This window comes from Cryptococcus neoformans, chromosome 7 (genome assembly GCF_000149385.1).
Source record: "Cryptococcus neoformans var. neoformans B-3501A chromosome 7, whole genome shotgun sequence".
In the NCBI taxonomy this organism is placed as follows: Eukaryota; Fungi; Basidiomycota; class Tremellomycetes; order Tremellales; family Cryptococcaceae; genus Cryptococcus; species Cryptococcus deneoformans.
The window spans coordinates 1305246-1326900 of NC_009183.1; the positions used below are offsets into that span (position 1 = coordinate 1305246).

The window sequence follows — 21655 nt, forward strand, 5'->3', positions numbered from 1 at the left end:
GGATGGTTCGTCTCCGACTCGACGCATGGAATGACCGGTACTTCCATGATATTAAACAGAGCTCTTAACGTATTTTGGCACACCTACTTTTGATACCCAGACTCATCCCAACCTCTTGTCTATCATCGCACAAACTATTGTAATGTCTTTTGACGCCGTCGTTATCGGCTCCGGAGGTAAGTTCTATGTCGTCTCGCCCAGACACCAGCTGACGTTCACAGTTATTGGCCTATCTATCGCCAGAGAACTCCACAACCGTGGATTAAAGGTTGCCATTGTCGCTCGAGATCTCGCGGAAGACAGCATTAGCGTAGGCTTTGCCAGCCCTTGGGCTGGCTGCAATTGGTTCTCTTTTGCTGAAGGCGGTACCCCTGCTGCCGAATGGGACACCATCACGTTCGGCAAGCTTGCCAAACTTGCCAAGGATCACCCTGACATTTGCCAAAAGATCCCCTTCTGCTCTGTATGGGATCTTCCCAAGAGTGATGCTGAGAGTGAGCCTTGGTTCAAAGATCTTGTGTTCGATGTGAGTTTGTCATTTCAGCAACCGCTTGTACTTGCATATACGTAGTGTTGACATTGATTGCAGTACAAAAATCTCAAATCGACTCCTGGCCAGCCTCTCCCAGGAGGCAAGAAGTTTGGCCACTCTTTCGCTTCCTACGTTCTTCACGCACCCAATTACATCCGTCATCTCAGTTCAGAGACCCGTGCGCTAGGCATCCCCGTCCACCGCTACCGTCTTTCTTCCCTCGACGAAGCTTACAACCTTTCTGGTATCGGCAAAGTCTCTCTCGTCGTCAACGCTAGCGGCCTCGGTGCCAAGGCTCTCATTGGCGTAGAGGATGAAAAAGTCTATCCAGGCCGTGGCCAGACGGTTCTCGTGCGAGCCCCAGGATTCAAGGCTTGTATCATGCACACCGAAGGTTTTTACGCCGACCTCGACGAGAGTGGTCGAGAAGTCACCCCTCCACCACCGGCATACATCATCCCTCGTCCCGGGCCTGAAGGCCATGTCGTCCTTGGAGGTGTTTACCAAAGAGACAATTGGTCTACTCTCCCCGACTTGAAAGAAGCGGAACGTATCCTCAAAGACTGCTATAACCTCGCGCCTGAGCTCGCAGGTCCTAATGGCAAGACATGGAAGGATATCGAAATCATTTCGCACAATGTGGGGTTAAGACCTGCTCGAGAGGGTGGGCCCAGGTTGGAAATTGAGGAACGAGAAGTTGGTACAGGTGCGAATGAGGGTAACGCGTACGATGTCGCACCCATGATTGGCCGTATAGGTGAGAGGAGGAAAGTGGCGGTTGTGCACGCTTATGGTATTGGATCTGCGGGGTAAGTCGCATTCGATGCGAAACCCTTTGGCTAATGTAACCACAGCTTCCAGGCGAGTTTAGGTATGGCCGAAAAAGCTTCTGATCTTACTGTAAAATACCTATCAGGCAAGCGCTCGCCAGCCAGATTATAGACTGCGTTGTTTTATCCTTTTGGGTCCCGGTAGAGGGTTCGTCATGCAAAAAACAGTTGTTGTTTTCTGCCGTCTTGTGCTTTTGAGGCAATTATCCACACGAAAACATAGCTAAAATACACATTATAACTAGCCTATTGTACAATCTATGAGGGTTATCTGCTAGGCATATCTTTGTCTATTCAAAGAACTTGACAATATCCTTCAGCTCGTACGCTTTCACACCTCCCTTCGGGTAACAGATATAAGTTAAATCCCCGGTTACACCAAATTTCTCCCTAAATCCTGCCTTCTTGTCCAACGACAAACTCTTCACAATACTTCTGTAAGTCCTCTCCATGAAGCTAGCTCGAAGACCTCCAATACCGTGCTTGGTCACCAAACTCTCGGATACGGCAGTACCGAAAGTAACAGGTTCACCTGGAACGGCAGACAAAGCAGCTTGGACGGTGGACTCGATAGCGCCATTTGGGGATCCGGGGAAGTCGAGAGCCCACTTAAGCTGATAACCCTTTGAAGGGGCAAGACGAGCAAGAACGACAAGAGTGTCGATTGTTTGCTCACCCTTTCTGCTCTGGAACTTGTTATTTTCGCCGTTTTCGTTGGCTTCATGGTCAGACTCGGCAATAAAGTACCGTCTGTGCTCGGTATCCTTCCAAGGGGCAATTTCTGTAAGATGTACCTGCTTGCCCTTGTGATCCCTTCCGGCGCTCCATTCTTCGATCCTCGCATCACATTTCCTCTGAATTTTTTCTGTGGGCTCCACTTCTCTGACCTTGAACACTCCCTTTTTCTGCTTGGAATTTTGGATGACACTAGAATCTGCTCTGTCGGAATCGCTTCGCTGCTCTTGAGTACAGCTCAATGCTCGCCAGCCAAACTCATATGCCAAAATCTCCTCCATCATCTCAGAGACTAATAGCCATATGGGTTTCATCTTGACTTCGCGCCTGATAAAATCGAGGAACTTCTTTGTCACCTGCTTCTTCTGGCCATCATCACATAATGGGTCCCCGGTGATCATGCAGAACTTGGTGTCCTTAGTAGAGTAGCCGATTGCCGCACCAGTCTCGCGGTCTCGCCAAATGTCGAACCGGTCGTCAAGCCATGAAGTGTTGGTGGCATCACCATAATTGGCAATGAGGTTCTCAATAGGAGGAGGGTTGTTAGGATCAATTGTTTTAAGAGTGTCAGCATCGGGATGTGGAAGACTGGCGGGTTTGTCCGGGAGAGAGTGGGGATCTCGGTGCCAGAGTGTAGACAATCGCACGTCAGGCAAGTTGAGAAAGAAGGTAACGATACGCTCGACACCAAGGCCCGCACCGCCATGGGGGGGCATACCCCAGTCGAACGCCTGGAGATATTCTGCCATTTCGTCCTCATTGATACCCGACTCCTTCATGCTCTCACGAAGCTTCTTGGGGTCGTTAATACGCTGACCGCCGGTGCAGACTTCTTGGCCTCGAATGAACATGTCGAACGAGTTGGTGATCTTTCCGTCATTGGCTGTGTAGAATGGCCGGGCAGACACTGGGAACTTGTCAATGACATAGTAGTCGGTACCAAGCTTCTCCTTAATCAATTCACCAAGACGAATCTCGTCTGGCGTATGGAGATCTTCTTCTTCGACATCTCGGCCGTCGTCACGCAACATTTGCACGGCCTCTTGGAAGGGAATGATAGGCGTCTCTTCTAGGAATTGGAAGTCATCGCTGGGGAAGAACTCTCGAATCCGATTAAGCTCAGTCTTCATTTCTTTAAGAGCGTTGAAGATGTTGCGGAGAACAATATCGAGGATTCGGAAGACCTCATGGTACTCTTTTTGGATAGCCATCTCGATGTCGAGACCAGTGTACTCGGTAAGATGTCGGTGAGTGTTACTGTTCTCTGCACGGAAGACAGGTCCGATCTAAGAATGTGTCAGCACGGTATTATTATCAAAGAGGGAAAGGCATGCCTCGTAAACACGACGGAAATCGGCAGAAATTGCCATCTGCTTCATCAGCTGAGGACTCTGAGCCAGGAAAGCCTTTCGTCCAAAGTAGTTCACCCTAAACACCTCTGCACCACTCTCTGTCGCCGAAGGTTGTAACTTAGGCGTGTTGATTTCCAAAAAGCCCAAATCGTCAAGAGTATCCCTGAACACCTTCAATACCTTGGCACGGATTTTGAAGATCGCCTGGGCGGTCGGGTGTCGCAAATCGAGCGTACGGTTACGAAGACGAGTACTTTGAGGAGGTCGGTCGCCATGTGCAAGATTGAACGGGATATCATGAGAAGCCTCAACAAGGTATAGACGCTCAATATTGAGTTCTAAAGGAGTGTCGACGGCTGCTGTGATGGGCTTGGGGGGTTCGCGGAGAGTACCAGAGACTTGAACAATGGCCTCACCGGGGAGATGTTGGACCCACTTAATCATGTGTTCCGAAGCATGCTCAGAAAGAATTCCTTGAATGACAAGTCCTCGTTGACGAAGAAGAATGAAGTTGAGGTGGGAAGAGAGGTCCCGTTGCTGGTGAATACGACCTCGGATGTTAACTTTTGTGCCAGCAGGCATGTCGATCACTTCTTCAAACGGTGTGATCTCCTCCAAGCCATCGATATCACCATAACTTGCCTGAGTCTCGGAATCTTCTTCTAGTTGAGCCTTCTCATCTGCAATCTGGCGCCGGCGTTGCATCTCATGCTTTTCATGCTCTGTCCTTTCCTTTTTGGCTTCCTGCTTTGCCTGTTCGTGCTGCTTCTCCGCGGCATGTCTTGCCACCTTCTCGTGTGTTGCAGAACGAGGAAGCTCAGGTCTGTCCCCACTGTTGGAATGTGAGGGTTTGAGAACCCGACCAAGCTTGATAATGGGATTTGTTGTTGTGTCTGTAGAGGACATGTTTATTCTTGGACTATACAATCGGGTTTACGAAAAGTAATAAGGCGGAAGAGATAAAGGGGTATCCGGTCAACAGCTTTTACGTGCGCAGCGAGGGGAGTCACCTCTGTTCGACGTCTTGGTTGTGGTGATCGGCCCCGCTATGGTTTTTCAGCTATGGTGCACGTAGTTTCCGGCCCTTACGCCACTCAGCTCACCGCCGTTGAACTATCGATCCGTCGTGTGTTGAAGCCCGAAAGCTCTAAAACCACGCACGCCTTGCACTTTCAAACGGGTAAACAGTGACATCACAAAAGGTGCCTCGAGTTATTGACGTCACAGATAGTAACGGATCGCCAGCCGCCCGGTTTTGATAATTTTTGGTCCAGTCATTTTGTCATCTTTACTCGGCATATCGCACGTTTTATCAGCACCAACGATCAGCTCCAGGCCCAAGAAATCAGATGCTTTTCTCGGCATCATGACAGGTGTTTATTAGTCACAGCTATTAGTATGAGGATCGTAATTAGTCCTTGAGACTTTCGATCGACGACTACTAGCACCCTTGCGCTCCATGAGGTTTTCCTCTCGGCACAAAACGGACTCCCATCATAGCACATAAGCTAACTACTTCACCATAGCTGTGTATACCATTTACCAACATCGCGCCTCACGCAAGAAGCCTATCAAGTGGTCAATAGTCTCCAGACCATACGGTCGAAACTCAATTAGTCTGAATGCTGCGAGCTATCTCTTTTTGTTTTCGACTTCACACTCCTCCGGCAGAACTAAACATCATGGACGATGGTCACCCTCACGCCTCCAGCAGCCAATCTCCCTATTGGGCTCGCGCTCTTCGTGCCAAACTACTTCGAAACGCAGCTTCTCTTGCTTATACAATACACCATTACGCCCACCCTGCCGCACCTTCTGCCACACTCACGAAGTGGATCGACTGTACATTAGGTGAGAAGAAGGGGAAGAAGGTCATTAGGCTGGATGTCTACGTGCCAAATGGTGTCAAGTTGGGGTCTGCCGACTCTGGCAATCGTCCGGGAGTGATTATATTCCACGGAGGCGGATTTGTGCTTGGCCAGGGAACAGATGATGCTCGTTGGGCAGGGGCAGTCTGCGAGCAAATGGGGGCTGTCGCCATTGCAGTTTCATATCGACTTGCTCCTGAGTTCCCTTTTCCCACACCCGTCGAGGATTGCGCTTCGTCCATTCTACATGTCACAGAGCATGCCAAAGCCTATGGCATTGACCCTACAAAACTTTTCATTTCTGGGTTCTCGGCCGGCGGGAATCTCGCCTTCTCATCACATCACCTCCTCCATACGCCCAGTAAATGGGGTTATTCTCTCCCTATTGACCCACTACCCATCTGCGGCATCATCACATTCTACCCATTGCTCGACTACTCCCTTACCCGACCCGAAAAACGTTCAGCCTGTGAGAAACCCGAATTCACATTAGCTCCCTCTCTCACTACCCTCTTTGATTCATCTTACCTCCCGCCAGGCGTCGATCTCTTGGACTGTCGGCTAAGTCCTGGTATCGCTCCAGATGAGATGATAGAGAAGCTTCCATCTGTGCATTTGGCACTTTGCGAGTATGATATGTTACATGCGGAAGGGATCAAGTTCAAGGAGAGGTTGGAGAGTAAAGGGATTAATGTGAGCGTGAGGGAGATCAAAGGGGAGAAGCATGCGTGGGATAAGCCTCCTCCGATGTCGCCAAAGCCGAGCGTGAAGGAGGAGTATGATGCAACGATAACGGTAATGAAGAGATGGTTAGACCAGGAAAGAAAATAATATTGTGAGTGTTTGAGCTTCCAATGGGATATGTGACGTTTAGCTGACTCTCATGGTGATTTTTCTCGCATTCAGCCTCTGAAATTGTTGGCTTGAGGAAATAAAAACATAAGTTGCACAATAATAGACAAAATGCCCATTATAATCGCATTTCCAGATAATACTTATATATAGCACACACAGCATTAATATTTAAAGCAACAAGGACACATTAGATGAACTATATTTCAGCTTCGCTAGCATCGAGCATTGATGATGCCAATGTTCGCCTGTTTCGAACATTCAGCCTTTCACGAGTAACAGCAAAGTAGTGTAATGGTGAACAGTTGTGTACAGGTTGACCGGACGGCGAGCATCAAAGCGACAGGTCTGAAGAGTAGCTTGAGTGATGCCTACTGGCAATAATCCCTACAAGGTGTTCCCCTATAATATAATATAAGGTGAAATTCATTTATATCGTTATCTCATCACAAAAAAATCCTCCCGTGCCTGAATTGATTTGTTGACATAACGGAAAAGGGGCTGACGTCATGCTGCCGAACATATTGGGCAACGGCTGAAAATAGCATTCAGTTCCTAACCGTCTGCTGGCATGTTGGCGGCTAGGGCGCAGGCGCTGAGGTTTGCTCCTTTCTTTCCTTTCTGAATTGGAGAGACAGGGGGGAAAAGCGGACAAAGAAGAAGCGAAAAACCCGGCATGCCGCATAAGATGAAAACGGCGGTCGACGATGACGTTTGAAATCACTACTCCTACTCATGAGTGGAAGTCGACAGTCCCTGCGCTTCTAATTCTCGATTGTCGTCCCCAATTTTATCGCTCAAATCCGAATGGAGTACAACAGTCACAGAGATATCATATGGATAATATGGAACATGAGGCCGTTTTTGCTCTTAATAATTAATTACTAGTCCAGACTTCGTCGAACTCCGCCATAAACTATCATCATTCATCATCATCATTTATCCAGGTGCCCCACATCCGATGCCGCTTGCCGCGTGCTGTAAAGCAACCGCTCTCTGTTTTCATCATCATGTTTCTATGAATAAATGCGGATCAGCAACTCTGCTCCTCATTTGGTTGCATTGTGTCATTGTGCCTTAGCTCTGCAACTGCGACCGACCTTATTGTTTCTTGTATCGTGTTTTCTAGGTTCCTTACATTGATGCTTGCGTCGTTCGGTGTGCATAACCGCGCGACCCCGTACCTTCCATTCCAGGCAAGGAAGTATGCAGCCAGTTACAATCGATGATGACATCAGGAAGGCGTAGGGACTTTTCAACAGGCTTGATTCCATAACGTTAATCAATCATGGATGAGGTGAAAACAGATTAATCCGTAGCTCCAAGACGACTGTAGCTTTTTATAGCATCATCAGACTTTTTTGATACCGACGTTGTCTTTTACACCCATCCTCGTACAGTTTGTTACGCTTCATCTATAGCGTTCCACCTAATTTACTATCAACGTTGTTCGGAGAAGCTTGGAAGTTCAAGTTGAGCAAGAGGAGTAAATAACACCAATAATTGGCTGTTAGCAGGAAGCAAGGAGTTTCATGATGGGGTTGAAGAACCGCAAGAACCACAAGAAGGACCCAGAGGCTGGTGATGCTGAAACAGAGGCTAAGCGTCAGGAGGAGGACAAAAAGAAGAGTATGTACTTGCACGATGGCACGTATATAAAATTCATGACTAACCTCGATTATTACAGAGTATTCCGGTGAGGAGTATGATGTGCTCTTGAAGTACGTTGCAGACCAGCAAGAAAAAATCAAGAAAGGGGGGGATGATGAAGGGAAGGAAGACGAAGAGAACGTCAAGTATATCAGGAAGTGGTATACCCCGTGGAAGAAGACGAAGGTGGAGACTGGAGGCAAGAAGGTGAGTTCGCAGCATTCTGCCACGGTACCCCTTGCTAAAATTTGAGTTATAGGTGCCGCCAGACTGGCTCAATACCGACCGACAAAAGGGTCTTTCCTCTTCGGAGATTGAAGAACGTAGGAAGCATTCTGGCTGGAACGAGCTTGAATCGTAAGTCATTCATTTGAGTGGGCCTCATATCCTTTTGGCCATAATAGATGGGGACTGACCTGAACTCAGCCCAAACGAAAACCAGTTCCTCAAATTCATCTCCTACTTCCGAGGGCCCATCCTTTATGTTATGGAACTCGCTGTTATTTTGTCTGCAGGTCTTCGAGATTGGATTGATTTCGGAGTCATCATAGGTTTGTAATTCTCTCTTGTGTACCAACCTGCATAACTTTACTGATACTAGTGTCATCCTAGGTATTCTGTAAGTTCTTCGTCCATTGTCCCATTTCTGGATGGTGAATTTATATGCCGGGAGGACGTCAAAAGAAAAAGCCGAAAAAAAAGGTCATAAGGAATGGTGAAATGACGTTACCTTGGGCGGCATTGGCCGCGTCTCCGTCTCATGGGCGCCTTGAATGAAGCCAATGCGGCCTTTATCGCTTTGCATAATGTTCGAAGCGATGTGGTAATTATTTTCCGCTCCGTATATTTTGATGTTCCGACGTTTTTCTGCTTGAAAGTCTCAGTGCTTGGTCTAGAATGCCACTGAACAATTACTAACAAGTTTCCAGGTTCCTAAATGCTGGTGTTGGTTGGTATCAGGAGAAGTAAGCCACTCTATCTTTCTATCCGTGATAAGAAAGCAACTAATGTGTCCTGTCAGACAAGCCGGAGACATCGTAGCTCAACTCAAGGCTGGAATCGCCCTCAAAACGGTTGCTATTCGAGACGGGAAAGAGGAAGAAATTGAGGCTCGAGAGCTTGTTCCCGGTGACATCTTAGTTCTCGAAGAAGGCAAGACCATCGCCGCTGATGCAAAGGTAAGCCGAGGTGGTACAGTGGCAGAATGACAGATTGACTTATGATGTGCCAGATTATTGGTGACTATGAAGACAAAGATGGTTCCAAGGTACATCTTTGCCATTTTGTGTAGTATGGATTTTTTGCTAACTTCGAAACAGTCGAAGGACATCCTTGATCGCGTAGAAAAGTCGAAGCATTCTAAGAAAGGTGATGACGACGATGAGGATGATGGACCGGACAAGGGCCCATCCCTCTGTTCCGTTGATCAGTCTGCTATCACTGGAGAGTCTCTTGCTGTGGACAAGTTTATCGGTGATGTCGCTTACTACACGTGTGGTGTGAAGCGTGGCAAGTGCTTTGGAGTCGTCACTGTCAGTGCCAAGGGAAGCTTTGTCGGTAGGACTGCCTCACTTGTGTCCAGTGAGTCACTTTCCCTGTGGTTGTTCAGTCATCACTGACGGACAATTCCAGGTTCCAATGAAAAAGGTCATTTCCAGATTGTCCTCGGTGGCATTGGTACAACGTGAGTTTTTTAAATCCAAGAAACTTGGCAGCAATGGGGCTAATAGACCCATAGGCTTTTAGTTATGGTCGTTGCCTTCATCTTCGCTGTTTGGATTGGTGGCTTCTTCCGAGGAACTGGTATCGCTACCCCTAGAGAGAACAATCTTCTCGTTTATGCCCTTATTTTCTTTATCATTGGTGTGCCTGTCGGTCTTCCTGTCGTCACGACTACTACTCTTGCCGTCGGTGCTGCCTACCTCGCCAAACGAAAGGCTATCGTCCAGAAGCTTACCGCCATCGAGTCTCTGGCTGGTGTCGACATACTTTGTTCCGACAAAACGGGCACTCTTACTGCCAACAAGCTTTCCTTAAACGAACCATACATCGCGCCCGATGTCGACCCCAATTGGTTCATGGCTGTCGCTGTTCTCGCTTCTTCTCACAACGTTCTCGGTCTTGACCCTATTGACAAGGTCACCATCGTCGGCTTGAAGGACTACCCCAAGGCTCAAGAGATGCTCAAGGGCGGATGGAAGACCCACAAATTCACTCCTTTCGACCCTGTTTCCAAGCGAATCACTGCCGAGGTTGAGAAGGAGGGCAAGCACTACACTTGCGCCAAGGGTGCTCCCAACGCCATCTTGAAACTCACCAAGTTCGATCCTGACACTGTGTCCGCCTACCGAGCCCAATCTCAACAATTTGCGTCTCGTGGTTTCCGAAGTTTGGGTGTCGCGGTCAAGGAAGACGGCAAAGACTGGGAATTGCTCGGTATGCTTTGTATGTTCGACCCCCCTCGTATCGACACTGCCAAGGTAAAGCGCTCTTTGTGATATGTATGTGTCTTACCAGTGAAGCTAACAATTTGCTGCAGACGATCGGAGAAGCTCATGACCTAGGTATCCAAGTCAAGATGCTTACTGGTGACGCCGTGGCTATCGCCAAGGAAACTTGTAAACAGCTCGGCCTCAAAACCAACGTTTATGACTCTGAGAAACTCATTGGTGGTGGTATGGCTGGTTCTGACATCCGAGACTTTGTTGAAGCGGCGGACGGTTTTGCCGAAGTCTTCCCCGAACACAAGTACCAGGTCGTTAACCTTTTGCAGGAACGTGGCCACTTGACTGCTATGACTGGTGATGGTGTCAATGACGCTCCTAGTTTGAAAAAGGCCGACTGTGGTATTGCTGTCGAAGGTGCCAGTGATGCCGCTAGGACTGCTGCCGATGTTGTCTTCCTCGACGAAGGTCTTTCTACTATCATCACTGCCATTAAGGTCGCTCGGCAGATTTTCCACCGAATGAAGGCGTATATCATCTATCGGTGGGTGGTCCGCCGTCGAAAACTGTCAAAACTAATGAATACCTTATAGTATTGCTCTTTGTGTCCACCTTGAAGTGTATTTGATGCTTTCCATCCTTATTCTCAATGAGACTATCCGTGTCGACCTCGTTGTCTTCCTTGCCATCTTTGCCGATGTCGCTACCATCGCCATTGCCTACGACCGAGCTCCTTACGCTCATCAGCCTGTTGAATGGCAGTTGCCCAAGGTCTGGATCATCTCTACCATTATGGGTCTTCTTCTCGCAGCGGGTACCTGGATCATTCGAGCTACTCTATGGATTGACAACGGAGGTGTCGTCCAGAACTTTGGCTCTACTCAGGAAATTCTCTTCTTGGAAGTTGCGTTGACCGAAAGCTGGGTTATTTGTAAGCTTCTTTCCCCAATTCACGGACCAACGCTTATCGGAGTATAGTCATCACTCGATTGGCCCAAGAGCCTGGTACCCCCAACGTCTGGCCTTCATTCCAGCTTGTGGCTGCAGTAATTGGTGTCGATGCCTTGGCTACCATCTTTGCCCTTTTCGGTTGGATTTCGGGTGATGCTCCTCATGGTGGTTGGACCGATGTTGTCACAGTTGTCAAGATCTGGTGCTTCAGTTTCGGCGTCGTCATCATCATCCTCCTTGTCTGTGAGTACACTGATTTCTAACTCTTCGAGCATTGCTGACTATTCTTTGAAGACCTCATGCTCAACTCAATCCGCTGGCTCGACAGCATCGGCCGTAAGAGCCGGTCCAAGAAGAATGAGAAGCTTGAAAACTTCCTCACCGATCTTCAGCGTCTCACCATCGTGCACGAGACTGACCACAATGGTTCCTACTACCGATTCGCCTCTACTAAGAAGGATGAGGAGGGCGGCGACAACGGAAAGAAGGATGACAAGAAAGATGAAGCCAAGTCTGGCGACACCAAGAAGCAGGAAGGTAATGCAAAGAAAGGAGACAATGAGAAAAAGAAGGATGACAGTGAGGGAGAAAAGGGCGCTACCGGCGGAGAAAAGGGTGACGGTAATGGAGACAAGGGGTTGAGCGACCATACCGGCAAGGGCCATGAGCATGCCCAAGCTCAGAATAAGGGCGCGAAGGAGGTTCAGCCAGATGGCACTCAGCCGAAATCGGATGATCAGAGCAGTGAGGGGACGCATGTTGACCCCAATTAGGCGTTAAAGTGAAACGAAGTGATCGTGATCAGATTAGAAATGCGGACGCTGTACTGTACTGTAGCAATATCATCGAACCCATCGTTTCTTAGCCGTTATATGCCGCATATCACAAGTATATTCAGACGTTATGTCATACCTAATATGTATACACATCGAGTAGCCTCAAATTCGTTTGTTGTTTCATCACTCAATATTGTAAGAAATCAACAGCCCCTATATATTCCGCAACTGGTCAAAATAAGGAGAATTGAATCTACTACTACTTTCGTCAGTTACGGTCACACTCAAGAGCCTCAAGAAGCAGGCAACTAGACTCCTGAGAACGTAAGTGACATCAAACCTCCCTCTCCTATCATTAGGAGAGCGAAGCCTATCTTACCTGCAGTTTGTTTGCTTCGTTTCTCAGTTGTTTATTAAGAATGCATTTTACCATTGTACAACGATCTGCTCCTCTTGGCAATCAACAATAAACACCACCCTCCCGCCCGTGACGGCGCCGCCGTTATTTCCTGGATGACAAAGGATATATTTTCTGTAGTATTGAATGCCGCATGGGCGTCCCAGCTGGTAACGAACAACAACACCCAAGAGAACTACGTACCTCAACCATCTCAGATATTGTCAAGGAAACCGAAGAAGGGGCATGACAAAAAAAAACAGCATGCAAAACTCTCGGTGCCTTGTTTGTTTGGTTATCTCCGCTTGTTTATATCTATTTACATACGTATGGATATGCGTACGGTACTCATGCTGTTCATCACCCTAAGCCACATTTTCAGAGGGGCATTAGATGCATTCAGTAAGTATGAGGAGCCGTACAAGTAGCAAAAGAACAATCTTTGTACAGTAATACCACCACCACGCATCTCCTCCCGTCCTCGTGTTCTTATTGATGCTCGGGAGCCACGTGGAAGCGTCGTGTATCAAGAAGTGACTAGCTAGACTGATGTCTCAAAATCTGTCTCCTTGCAGCAGACGCTTAATTTTATTTATCTGCGTATTGTCTATTCTTCCGTTGTTCTTTCACTCATCTTCCCAAATTCTTCAACTCATCGGCAATATGAGCAGGGGAATAAGGCTTCATCTCTTATAATCGACACCATTCGAACTTCAGAGCTATCCATCATTAGTACCCATTTCTTGACGACCCTTCCACCGGCGACAAGCAGCCAGCAGCAGACCAACCGCGTCGGAACATCTTCGCCGAACGAGCAAAGGGTTCTACTTCGGCAATGCCCATTCTTACCCATCGCATTCCGCTCTTAAGAATAATACACCATACGCTCAGCCAGATCGACCTTCTCCCTCCTTCCAGCGGCGCTATTATGTATGCATTTGCTCGGTCTGGCCCTGTGAATAAATAATAAACCAATAAAAAGAGGACGACTCGCCGCAGACCGGCGGAACATTCCGACCGCCACACTCAGGTCAATCACAAGCATATGACGTCAAGCCTTGCTTCCTTCATTGAGCTCAAGTCCCGTTCTGCAGCGGATGTCATGCTCCACTTGCGTATGAGGTATGACTAAGGGGAGTTGTCGTATATGTCGTAGTTGGCTTTGCATATCGATGTAGATTTATTAGCTACGCAAACTAGATTCCCGTACAGATCTTGCATCACCATATTGCGTCACATGTCAACCATCGAACTGTCGGATATTATTCTAAGCCGGTATATATACCTCTCGCAGCACTTGCGCTTCTTGTCTTTCCCACACATTCACGTCTCAAATATTGACAGGTAACTCGCTCGACTATCTAAATAGAACAAATCATTATCAACCCATCAACAGTAACTCAACATGTCTTCTTCTCTCCCTCCTCATGATCCCTCTGTACGTACCGTTCCGCCAAGTGCAAATGAAGATTGCTTACCAAATCATGTAGATTGAGACCCCTCAGAGCAAGCTTTCAGCCACTGGTAATATCGAACAGGCCACTCGAAGGGTCAACCGATTTGCCAAGAGAGATCCTGCCTTGTACCCTCTCGCCTTCATCATGACTGGTATCTTTGGTGTTGCCGGTTACATGTTGTAAGTTGCTATGCCTCTCCAAGTCTCGTCGATTCGATACTTATGACTGCTGCTCTTTAGCTGGAAGAAGAGCGTCGAGCCCGAACCAGTTAAGAAGTTAGTGTCAACCGGCATTGTCAATCCTTGGGATTCTTCCGACAAGCTTGACACATACCCTTCGTATGTCAAATTGACCTTTCGAGCGATTGTCTCCCTTGCTGATGCTTTGACAGCTCTGTCGCCCAATTTAAGTACAGATATAAGACCCGAGACGGCCATTACGAGGATGCCCATCCCACTCTTAACCAGTCTATGCAACATGTACGTATCTTTTATTGAATTTCCACATTAGCCCTGACAATCGCCACAGTTGAAGGACAACAATCCTCACAAGTACCGAACCGCCTAAACGAAATTAACTGTGGGATATGATATGGCATAGTAGGGCATAGTGATGAAGGCGATTGTATTACTAGGATAGCAGAGTCAGAAGTACATCCAAATGAAACAAATGTCGAAGTGATTCGCATCATGATATGTATCGCAATAGCACTGAAAACTTCACAATGATATGGCCTGAATTAAAGCCTACGGAAGCTCCGATTTTTGGAAAGCTTAACTGGAATGAGCGAAACGTCCGAAGAGCAACGTCGATGGTGATATCAGCAGACCTTGTTGTAAGGCAGTTGTAACGTAAACGCAAAAAGACACCCGTCGATGAAGATCGTAGTGTCGGCTGCTCCAACTCTAGAAGTATAGAGTTGTAATGGCTGAAAGTCGATTTGTAATGAGAATTAGAAATTAGACACCCGTTCTATAATTGAACCCTGACGCGTTAAACTTGAGTGTGCTTGCGAAGAGGAAACGCGCATTGTGCATATTTCTCTTTTACATCTCATCGCGTGGCATCAGACGTCGACTGGCTTCGACTACCATTTCCACAGCATGTCGTATCGCCCAAGTCAGCAACAACAACCGGGCCCATCAAATTTTCAGCAGCAGCAACAGAATATGCTGAACCCTCAAAACATGGCAGGTCCAGGCCGTACATCGCCCATGCCCACCGTCCCACAGGTTTCTCAACCCAATATTGGTCAACCGGGCTCCATGAGACCTGGAGAAGGACCGACTCCTGCTGTAGCACAAGCTAATGCAGGTGGACAGATTCAAGGCAATGGTGCAGAGGGCTTGGGATCACTCGCGAGTGATAAAGGACCCGACTACGTGTATTTTGAGCGAAAGCCTGGGCAATTCTCGGAAGCTGTTCAGGGAAAGGCGATGGGTGCGAAAATGAAGTTGGAGCTATTCTACAAGGAGGCCGTTGAAGGTGTGGTTGGGAGAAAGGAGAGGTGAGTATTGTGGAGACATCGACTTTTTGAATTATGTGCTAATTTGCCGTCTAGACGAACGGCGCTCGAAAAGCAGCTCGCAGCTGATGCTCTCACTCCCGATTCCTTAAAGGCCCGTCAGTTAATCAATCTCGGCCGTCGAGAGTCAAAGTGAGTTCCCCATCATCATCGGTTCATCGTCCGCTTACATATAATAGCTATCTCCGTCTTCGACGCACCCGAATTGGCCTTGACGACTTTCGTACTGTCAAGGTCATTGGTAAGGGTGCATTCGGTGAAGTCAGACTCGTCCAAAAAGCCGACACTGGTAAAATATATGCTATGAAGACTTTGAGGAAAAATGAAATGTTCAAAAAGGACCAGGTGTGTGTTATTTTGATGATCTGATCTAAAAACTTATGTCGAGATAGCTTGCGCATGTTCGAGCTGAGAGGGACGTGCTTGCCGAGAGCAATTCCCCTTGGGTCGTGCAACTATACTACTCTTTCCAGGACACGCAGTATCTTTACCTTGTCATGGAGTTCCTCCCCGGTGGTGACTTGATGACTATGTAAGCTTCAAAAGGAAATGCGAAGTTTGAGCTGACCATAAAATAGGCTCATCAAATATGACACTTTCTCGGAGGACGTCACCAAGTTTTACATGGCCGAATGTATCTTGGCTATTGAGGCTGTACACAATCTTGGTTTTATTCATCGTGACATCAAACCCGATAACATCCTCATTGACTCACTGGGTCACATCAAGCTCTCTGACTTCGGTCTTTCCACTGGTTTCCACAAGCAACACGACTCTGCCTACTATCAGCGTCTTCTCGGCGGGGGCGACGTTTCTGGCAGCAATCGACATTCTCAAACTGCCGCTGGGGCTCGAAATAGTGTTATGGTAAATGCGATCAACTTGACGATGACTAGCAAGCAGGATATTGCTACCTGGAAGGCGAACAGGAGGAAGTTGGCTTATTCCACTGTCGGAACTCCTGACTATGTGAGCTGCGTAATCGGTACCACAGTAACGACTGTGCTAACTCTTGATAGATTTCCCCGGAAATCTTTTTGCAGCAGGGTTACGGGAAGGAATGTGATTGGTGGTCCCTTGGTGCTATCATGTTTGAGTGTCTTGTCGGTGCGTCTCATCATCCTTGCTATGAATGCCTACTTACGAAACATGCTTAGGCTATCCTCCCTTCTGTTCTGAGAATGCTCATGATGTCTACAAGAAGATCATCGACTGGAGAAATTACTTGTTCTTCCCAGATGATGTTCATCTCAGTCGAGAAGCCGAGGATCTGATCAGGCGGTCAGTATCCTATATGTATCCTTGTTCTGAAACGGTTCATTGACTATTGTTTAGGATGCTTTGCGAGGCTGACAGAAGGTACACCGTCGAACAACTTAAAGCCCACCCTGTGAGTTCCAGTTCCCTTCTATATGAATCAAATTGATGCAGTCCCGTGCAGTTCTTCTATGGTGTCGACTGGGCAACCATACGCGAGATTGATGCCCCCTTCGTTCCCCACCTCCGATCTATCACCGATACTTCCTACTTCCCCACCGACGAACTCGACCAGGTTCCGGATATCCCTGTCGGGGCCGAAACCGGAAGCGATGCGAAGAAAGATTTGGCGTTCTTGGGTTATACGTGAGTTTTCCTTGGCAGTAGGACAATACAGAGCGGACGACTGACGGACACATATAGCTTCCGACGATACGAGATGCTGTAGAAAACTTATTCCCTTACCTCTTTTTATGAGAGTGTGTATGATACTGTTGGCATCCTTTCTTGTAGAATTGAACATGAGCATGAAAAATGAGTATTCGCATGCGTTGTATAACGCAATGTTTCGCGTTTTATTTTAACAAGGACTCCAGACCGTCCGACCGTTAAACGTTAACGTTAGAGTAATAAACCTTAGACCAGTTACGACATACCCAAATAAAAAAGCAGAAGGCCTCCAAAGAAACAGATCCTCAAACGCAGGCAACCGCTTTAGGCAGCTACCACAGACCCTTCAAGTTTGGGCATCAACTTTTGTCTATACCATAAGACGATCACCAAGCTGGTGAACATAATGTAGGCACCTGTAAAGAGGAAAATGTTCGGGGAACCGGCCCAGCTTTCACCGTCACCGACGAGTCCAGCTTGAACAACAGAGATATCAATAACACCGCTGACTTGGAAGACAGTGTTGGCGAAAGATCCGCCGATACCTACGAATTCAAGGGGGAAGGCTTGGATGATAAAAGTGCTGAAACAAGGTATGTCATATTTAGACCATTCTTTGAAAGAGGAGAGATAAAGAGAGAGAAAATCTTACTTCATGCCGATAAACACGATTATTGCACCAATAGTCCCGATAACCTGAGCAGTAAACATAAATCTCCAATAGTCATCTCCGTATTCTCCCTCCCTGAAGGCGAAAAGCAAGCTACCTGCCAGACAAAGTGCAGAGGAAACATGTGTACAAATCTCCGCCGAGTGATAAGTCGTGGGAACACTTGAGTCAAGACGCCCATGACAACAGCAGCAGTGACGCCCATAGGGAGGATCTTGACCGCCGAGAGAATAGCAGAATCGAGCAAATTCTCTTGGAAGTAAACGCCCAAACGAAGCTAAGAGCAAGCCACCTACATGAAGACGGAGGAAGCTTGGATAATGAACGGGAAAATATTGAGGAATTGCCAGATGCCATGAGGGAGAAGAGAACGGCCTCGAGGCATAAAGTGTTCCCAGATCAAAGAAGCGACAAAGAGAGCGATGAAGATGACCAGAGGAGCGATGAAGATGACAAAATTCCAGCCGCCAATGGTTGCATGAGTGAAACCGAGGATGAAGAGAACAAGGCTGCTCATGAGGAAGAAAGCGCCACAGAGATCCATATACTTCAGTTTGGCGGCACCAGGCAAGTTATCAGCAACAGCTTCGGCCTTGGGCATGAGATACCATGCGAGAACAGAGAAGGGTGCGATGATGATGGCTATGAGAAAAGATGTCAGTATGTTTGAAAGGGCGTTACCATTCTTATGTGTTTCAACTGGCCCTTCTTTTTCAAGTCCACTTCAACTCTGCCCATCGTTGACTGATAAGGATGGCGAGTGACTTCCTCTTGGTTAACTTCGTCGGCAGATGCGAGGGCGAGATCCGGAAGAATTGAAGTAGAAGCAAGAGAAGGTGATACTTTGCTGAGAAAACCATCGTTGGATGCCATGAAAGTAGTCGCAGACAAGGCAGATAGGTGATCGTCGAGTGTTGCTGTTGTAGCGTCTGGTGGTCTGTTGGACAACATAATGAGAGGATGTGATCTCTCTTTGCGTGGATTGTGAGTATATAATAAGCGAAGTGTAAGTGAGGGTCTGCGTGAACAATCCTACCCATTTATATATGTTCCGAGAAGGATTTCTCCGTCTTTTGGGACTCTGGATATCCACCGCCTTCCAGGAGTCTTTGCTGACACCAGAACACCATGAAAGTCTTGTCGGAATCAGTTTAGCGGTCCAGATGTGCCAATCACCTCATTCTTTTTCCTATTGTTATCTTTTCCTCTGATGTCGTTGTCAGATCCGGATTTAAGCTTACAAACGAATAACTTATCCGTAACGCTTACCTGGTGTTAATCAACAAAATAGGCGTAATACGTACCTCTCCACTTCGGATTCGAAAAGAGCCATCAAAGTACTTTTGCATGTCTCCTCGCTATTCGCTTCTTTTGGCACGGAGCAGCGTTGTTCCCAAATGCGAAGGGAATAACGGATAATTAGCCTTGCTAAGCTTTTATACATATCCATATCTATCATCTTTCGATCGAATTTTCGTTCGCGGCTTTTGCTCTGGTGGGTGTGCAAATAGCCTGGCTTCGCGGACTTCCAAGTCAGTCTCCGCAATCCATGAAATCACCTGTGTAGCAGCAGCAGTTTATTCTCCCTGAATACGTAATCATACCGAGTGGACGAAAGACGGCAAATTGGGTGCCATTACGTCACTCTCGTTTTTCTCGTTTGGTTCAGCATCTGGTTCCCAGTCAAGCTGCAATAGGGCTGCATAACAACATGAGAGGAGATGCCCATCCGGTGCTTACAGGCAAAAAACTGAATGAACGATTCATCCATGCTGCTAAAGAAATGCCTGCGCTGGAAAATGATTACTGTCCCTTGTAAGCGCAGTTTTCATGTGGGCCGGTCTTGGATGATTATTGGTGGAAGATGTGGTCCGATGATGCTAGGCGCAGGTCTTCGATGACGCACATGAATGTACCTTGCATTCCCGAGTTCTGCCCCTTTGCTTCGGAATTGGGACTTTGCGAGGACTGCATGGTACGGCTGCTGTTAGCATACGGGCTTGCCGCCCACGGTGCGTTTGTCAGATGACGGCACTTGGCACCATCATCGGGAGAATCCTCTTCAATATATAGGTGCTGCTGAGCACATACCCAACCGCCTTTCCCACTTTCGTAGTTATTCAGTGATCACTAGCCAGGATGGATTACTTCGCAGAGTTCAGGCCTACCACTACCATTTCTGTCAACCCTCCGGGGGGCACAAACACCCACCACCCGGGTCCTCACCATTCTCACCATTTGCCCTTGCCCACCGCACCTTTCGTAAGCGCCACTCTGTACTGTTCTGACTGTGAGAGCTTGTACTGACTCTGCTTTGATTTTGCAGCCATCAGCTACCCCAAGGTTTTTACATGCCACTCGTGTCGGCCATGTCTCAGTCTGGGTATTCACTGCATTGTTCATCGCCGGTTTGGTGGTTGCATTGGTCTTAACTAGTAGGACTCAGAAGAAGAACCGTTTATTCCATGGGTGAGTTCAATCTTTCTATATAACAAAGTGAAGCCATTAACATGTTTGCTGTAGTATCTCTGCCGTCATCCTCACCGTCTCCGCCTTAACCTACATGTCCTTGGCGACCCATATCGGATCCACCTTTGTTCCCATTTACGGTCCTCCCGGTCACCACGAACCTCTCGTTCACTTCTTCCGTCAAGTATTCTCGATCCGCTACATTGACGCTGCCATCACTGGTCCTCTCACCATTCTTGCTCTTTCTCGCTTGGCAGGAGTCAGTCCCGCTACAGCGTTGAGTGCCGCTCTCGCCCAGTTGGTTGTAGTATACTCTGCTTGGGCTGCAAGTGTCGGTGGCGGTTGGCCGTGGGGTAAGCACGGGAAAGGTGCGGGGACCAAGTGGGCTTGGTTCGCAGTTGCCGATCTTGCATTCTTGGCCGTCTGGACCGTGCTTCTCGCCAAAGGTCGAAAAGGTAAGCTCTTTCCCATTCTGCAGCAGCATTGTCAATCTTTCACATAGACTGACATCCACTTAGCCTCCGTTCACAGAGCTCGCCCTACTCAAGGCTTGTTCTACCTTCTCTCCTCCATGATCATCTTGTATGTCATCAACACTTTCCTTGCAATCGCCACTAATCAACCATTCACAGGATTCACATCGGCCAAGGCGTCATCTGGATCCTCACTGACGGCATTAACCTCATCAGTGTTAACGCTGAGATCATCAGCTACGGTATCATGGACGTTGCCGCCAAGATCGGTTTCACTCACCTTCTTTTGTTGCTTCACAAGAGCGATGAGGAGGGTCCTTGGACCTTGCCTGCTTGGTGGGCTGAAGACCCTGAAGGTGCCGGGCCCGATGGTCGAGGTATCTATGGGGCTGTTACCAGCGTTGGTTCTGACTAGTCCATGAGTGGCAGTTGGTGGCCGAAACTGTGACGAAAGAAACCGGTGCTAGGAAAGAGAAGAGAATATGTATGATAGTAGATGAAAATGAGTGATAATGTCGCAATGTACACGAACAAGAGATGACTTATGTTCAGCAATTATGCAGATGTTCCTATCGTAGTGACAACATTCACGTAGATTCGCAGGCCGGGTTCTTATTAACAACTTTCTTCGATCTACACTTCCTTTCATTTGACGACAAGCGACTTTCCTGAACCCTACTCATCTGCGGTACAATAACACTATAATCATGTAGATAAAGACATCATGTTAAAGAAAAGAACGCACGGCTTGCTAAATAATAAATCTTATCACCGTATTATGTAACTTCATGTGCTTTGGCATAAAACGTGATCGCTTGACAAGTGACTTGTTGTCATCAAAGTATATAGATAATCTCCCCCCCCCACCTACATCTAGCAAATGTATGGGAATACGTATCTATACGTATCTTGGCCTGCTTGTCGAGACCCACGCAAGATGTCGTCGTCCTACGTTTTATCATGTTCGCAAGGTTGAAGCAAGAGGAGATAATATTTTTAAGGTTAATAATCCATAGGTACCAGAAGA

At 47.6% G+C, this 21655-nt stretch overlaps 7 protein-coding genes across 7 annotated transcripts; 6 read left to right on the top strand and 1 right to left on the bottom strand.

The window, feature by feature from the left end:
- Positions 1-142: 142 nt before the first annotated feature.
- CNBG4370 (hypothetical protein) lies at positions 143-1474 on the top strand (the record flags this gene model as incomplete). The annotated part of the gene is made up of 4 exons (XM_769044.1): positions 143-176; positions 222-526; positions 590-1341; positions 1387-1474. 4 exons carry the CDS (start codon positions 143-145, stop codon positions 1472-1474), a joined length of 1179 nt encoding a protein of 392 aa, XP_774137.1.
- Positions 1475-1652: 178 nt separating this feature from the next.
- Positions 1653-4355, bottom strand: CNBG4380 (hypothetical protein; the record flags this gene model as incomplete). The annotated part of the gene is made up of 2 exons (XM_769045.1): positions 1653-3383; positions 3432-4355. The coding sequence occupies 2 exons, from the start codon at positions 4353-4355 to the stop codon at positions 1653-1655; spliced, it is 2655 nt and encodes an 884-aa protein (XP_774138.1).
- Positions 4356-5071: 716 nt separating this feature from the next.
- On the top strand, positions 5072-6148 carry CNBG4390 (hypothetical protein; the record flags this gene model as incomplete). Its single annotated transcript, XM_769046.1, has 1 exon — positions 5072-6148. The coding sequence occupies one exon, from the start codon at positions 5072-5074 to the stop codon at positions 6146-6148; it is 1077 nt and encodes a 358-aa protein (XP_774139.1).
- A 1556-nt stretch (positions 6149-7704) lies between these two features.
- On the top strand, positions 7705-11987 carry CNBG4400 (hypothetical protein; the record flags this gene model as incomplete). The annotated part of the gene is made up of 15 exons (XM_769047.1): positions 7705-7798; positions 7857-8026; positions 8079-8176; positions 8246-8370; positions 8432-8438; positions 8749-8784; positions 8841-8997; positions 9051-9086; positions 9139-9400; positions 9452-9503; positions 9558-10299; positions 10359-10807; positions 10857-11194; positions 11242-11457; positions 11509-11987. The coding sequence occupies 15 exons, from the start codon at positions 7705-7707 to the stop codon at positions 11985-11987; spliced, it is 3261 nt and encodes a 1086-aa protein (XP_774140.1).
- Positions 11988-13792: 1805 nt separating this feature from the next.
- On the top strand, positions 13793-14411 carry CNBG4410 (hypothetical protein; the record flags this gene model as incomplete). Its single annotated transcript, XM_769048.1, has 5 exons — positions 13793-13825; positions 13878-14023; positions 14084-14182; positions 14236-14323; positions 14373-14411. 5 exons carry the CDS (start codon positions 13793-13795, stop codon positions 14409-14411), a joined length of 405 nt encoding a protein of 134 aa, XP_774141.1.
- Positions 14412-14947: 536 nt separating this feature from the next.
- CNBG4420 (hypothetical protein) lies at positions 14948-17074 on the top strand (the record flags this gene model as incomplete). Its single annotated transcript, XM_769049.1, has 10 exons — positions 14948-15351; positions 15406-15501; positions 15549-15714; positions 15762-15901; positions 15948-16338; positions 16389-16476; positions 16527-16650; positions 16705-16759; positions 16811-16992; positions 17050-17074. The coding sequence occupies 10 exons, from the start codon at positions 14948-14950 to the stop codon at positions 17072-17074; spliced, it is 1671 nt and encodes a 556-aa protein (XP_774142.1).
- A 2751-nt stretch (positions 17075-19825) lies between these two features.
- CNBG4430 (hypothetical protein) lies at positions 19826-21043 on the top strand (the record flags this gene model as incomplete). Its single annotated transcript, XM_769050.1, has 5 exons — positions 19826-19948; positions 20013-20155; positions 20210-20610; positions 20674-20737; positions 20788-21043. 5 exons carry the CDS (start codon positions 19826-19828, stop codon positions 21041-21043), a joined length of 987 nt encoding a protein of 328 aa, XP_774143.1.
- Positions 21044-21655: the final 612 nt, after the last annotated feature.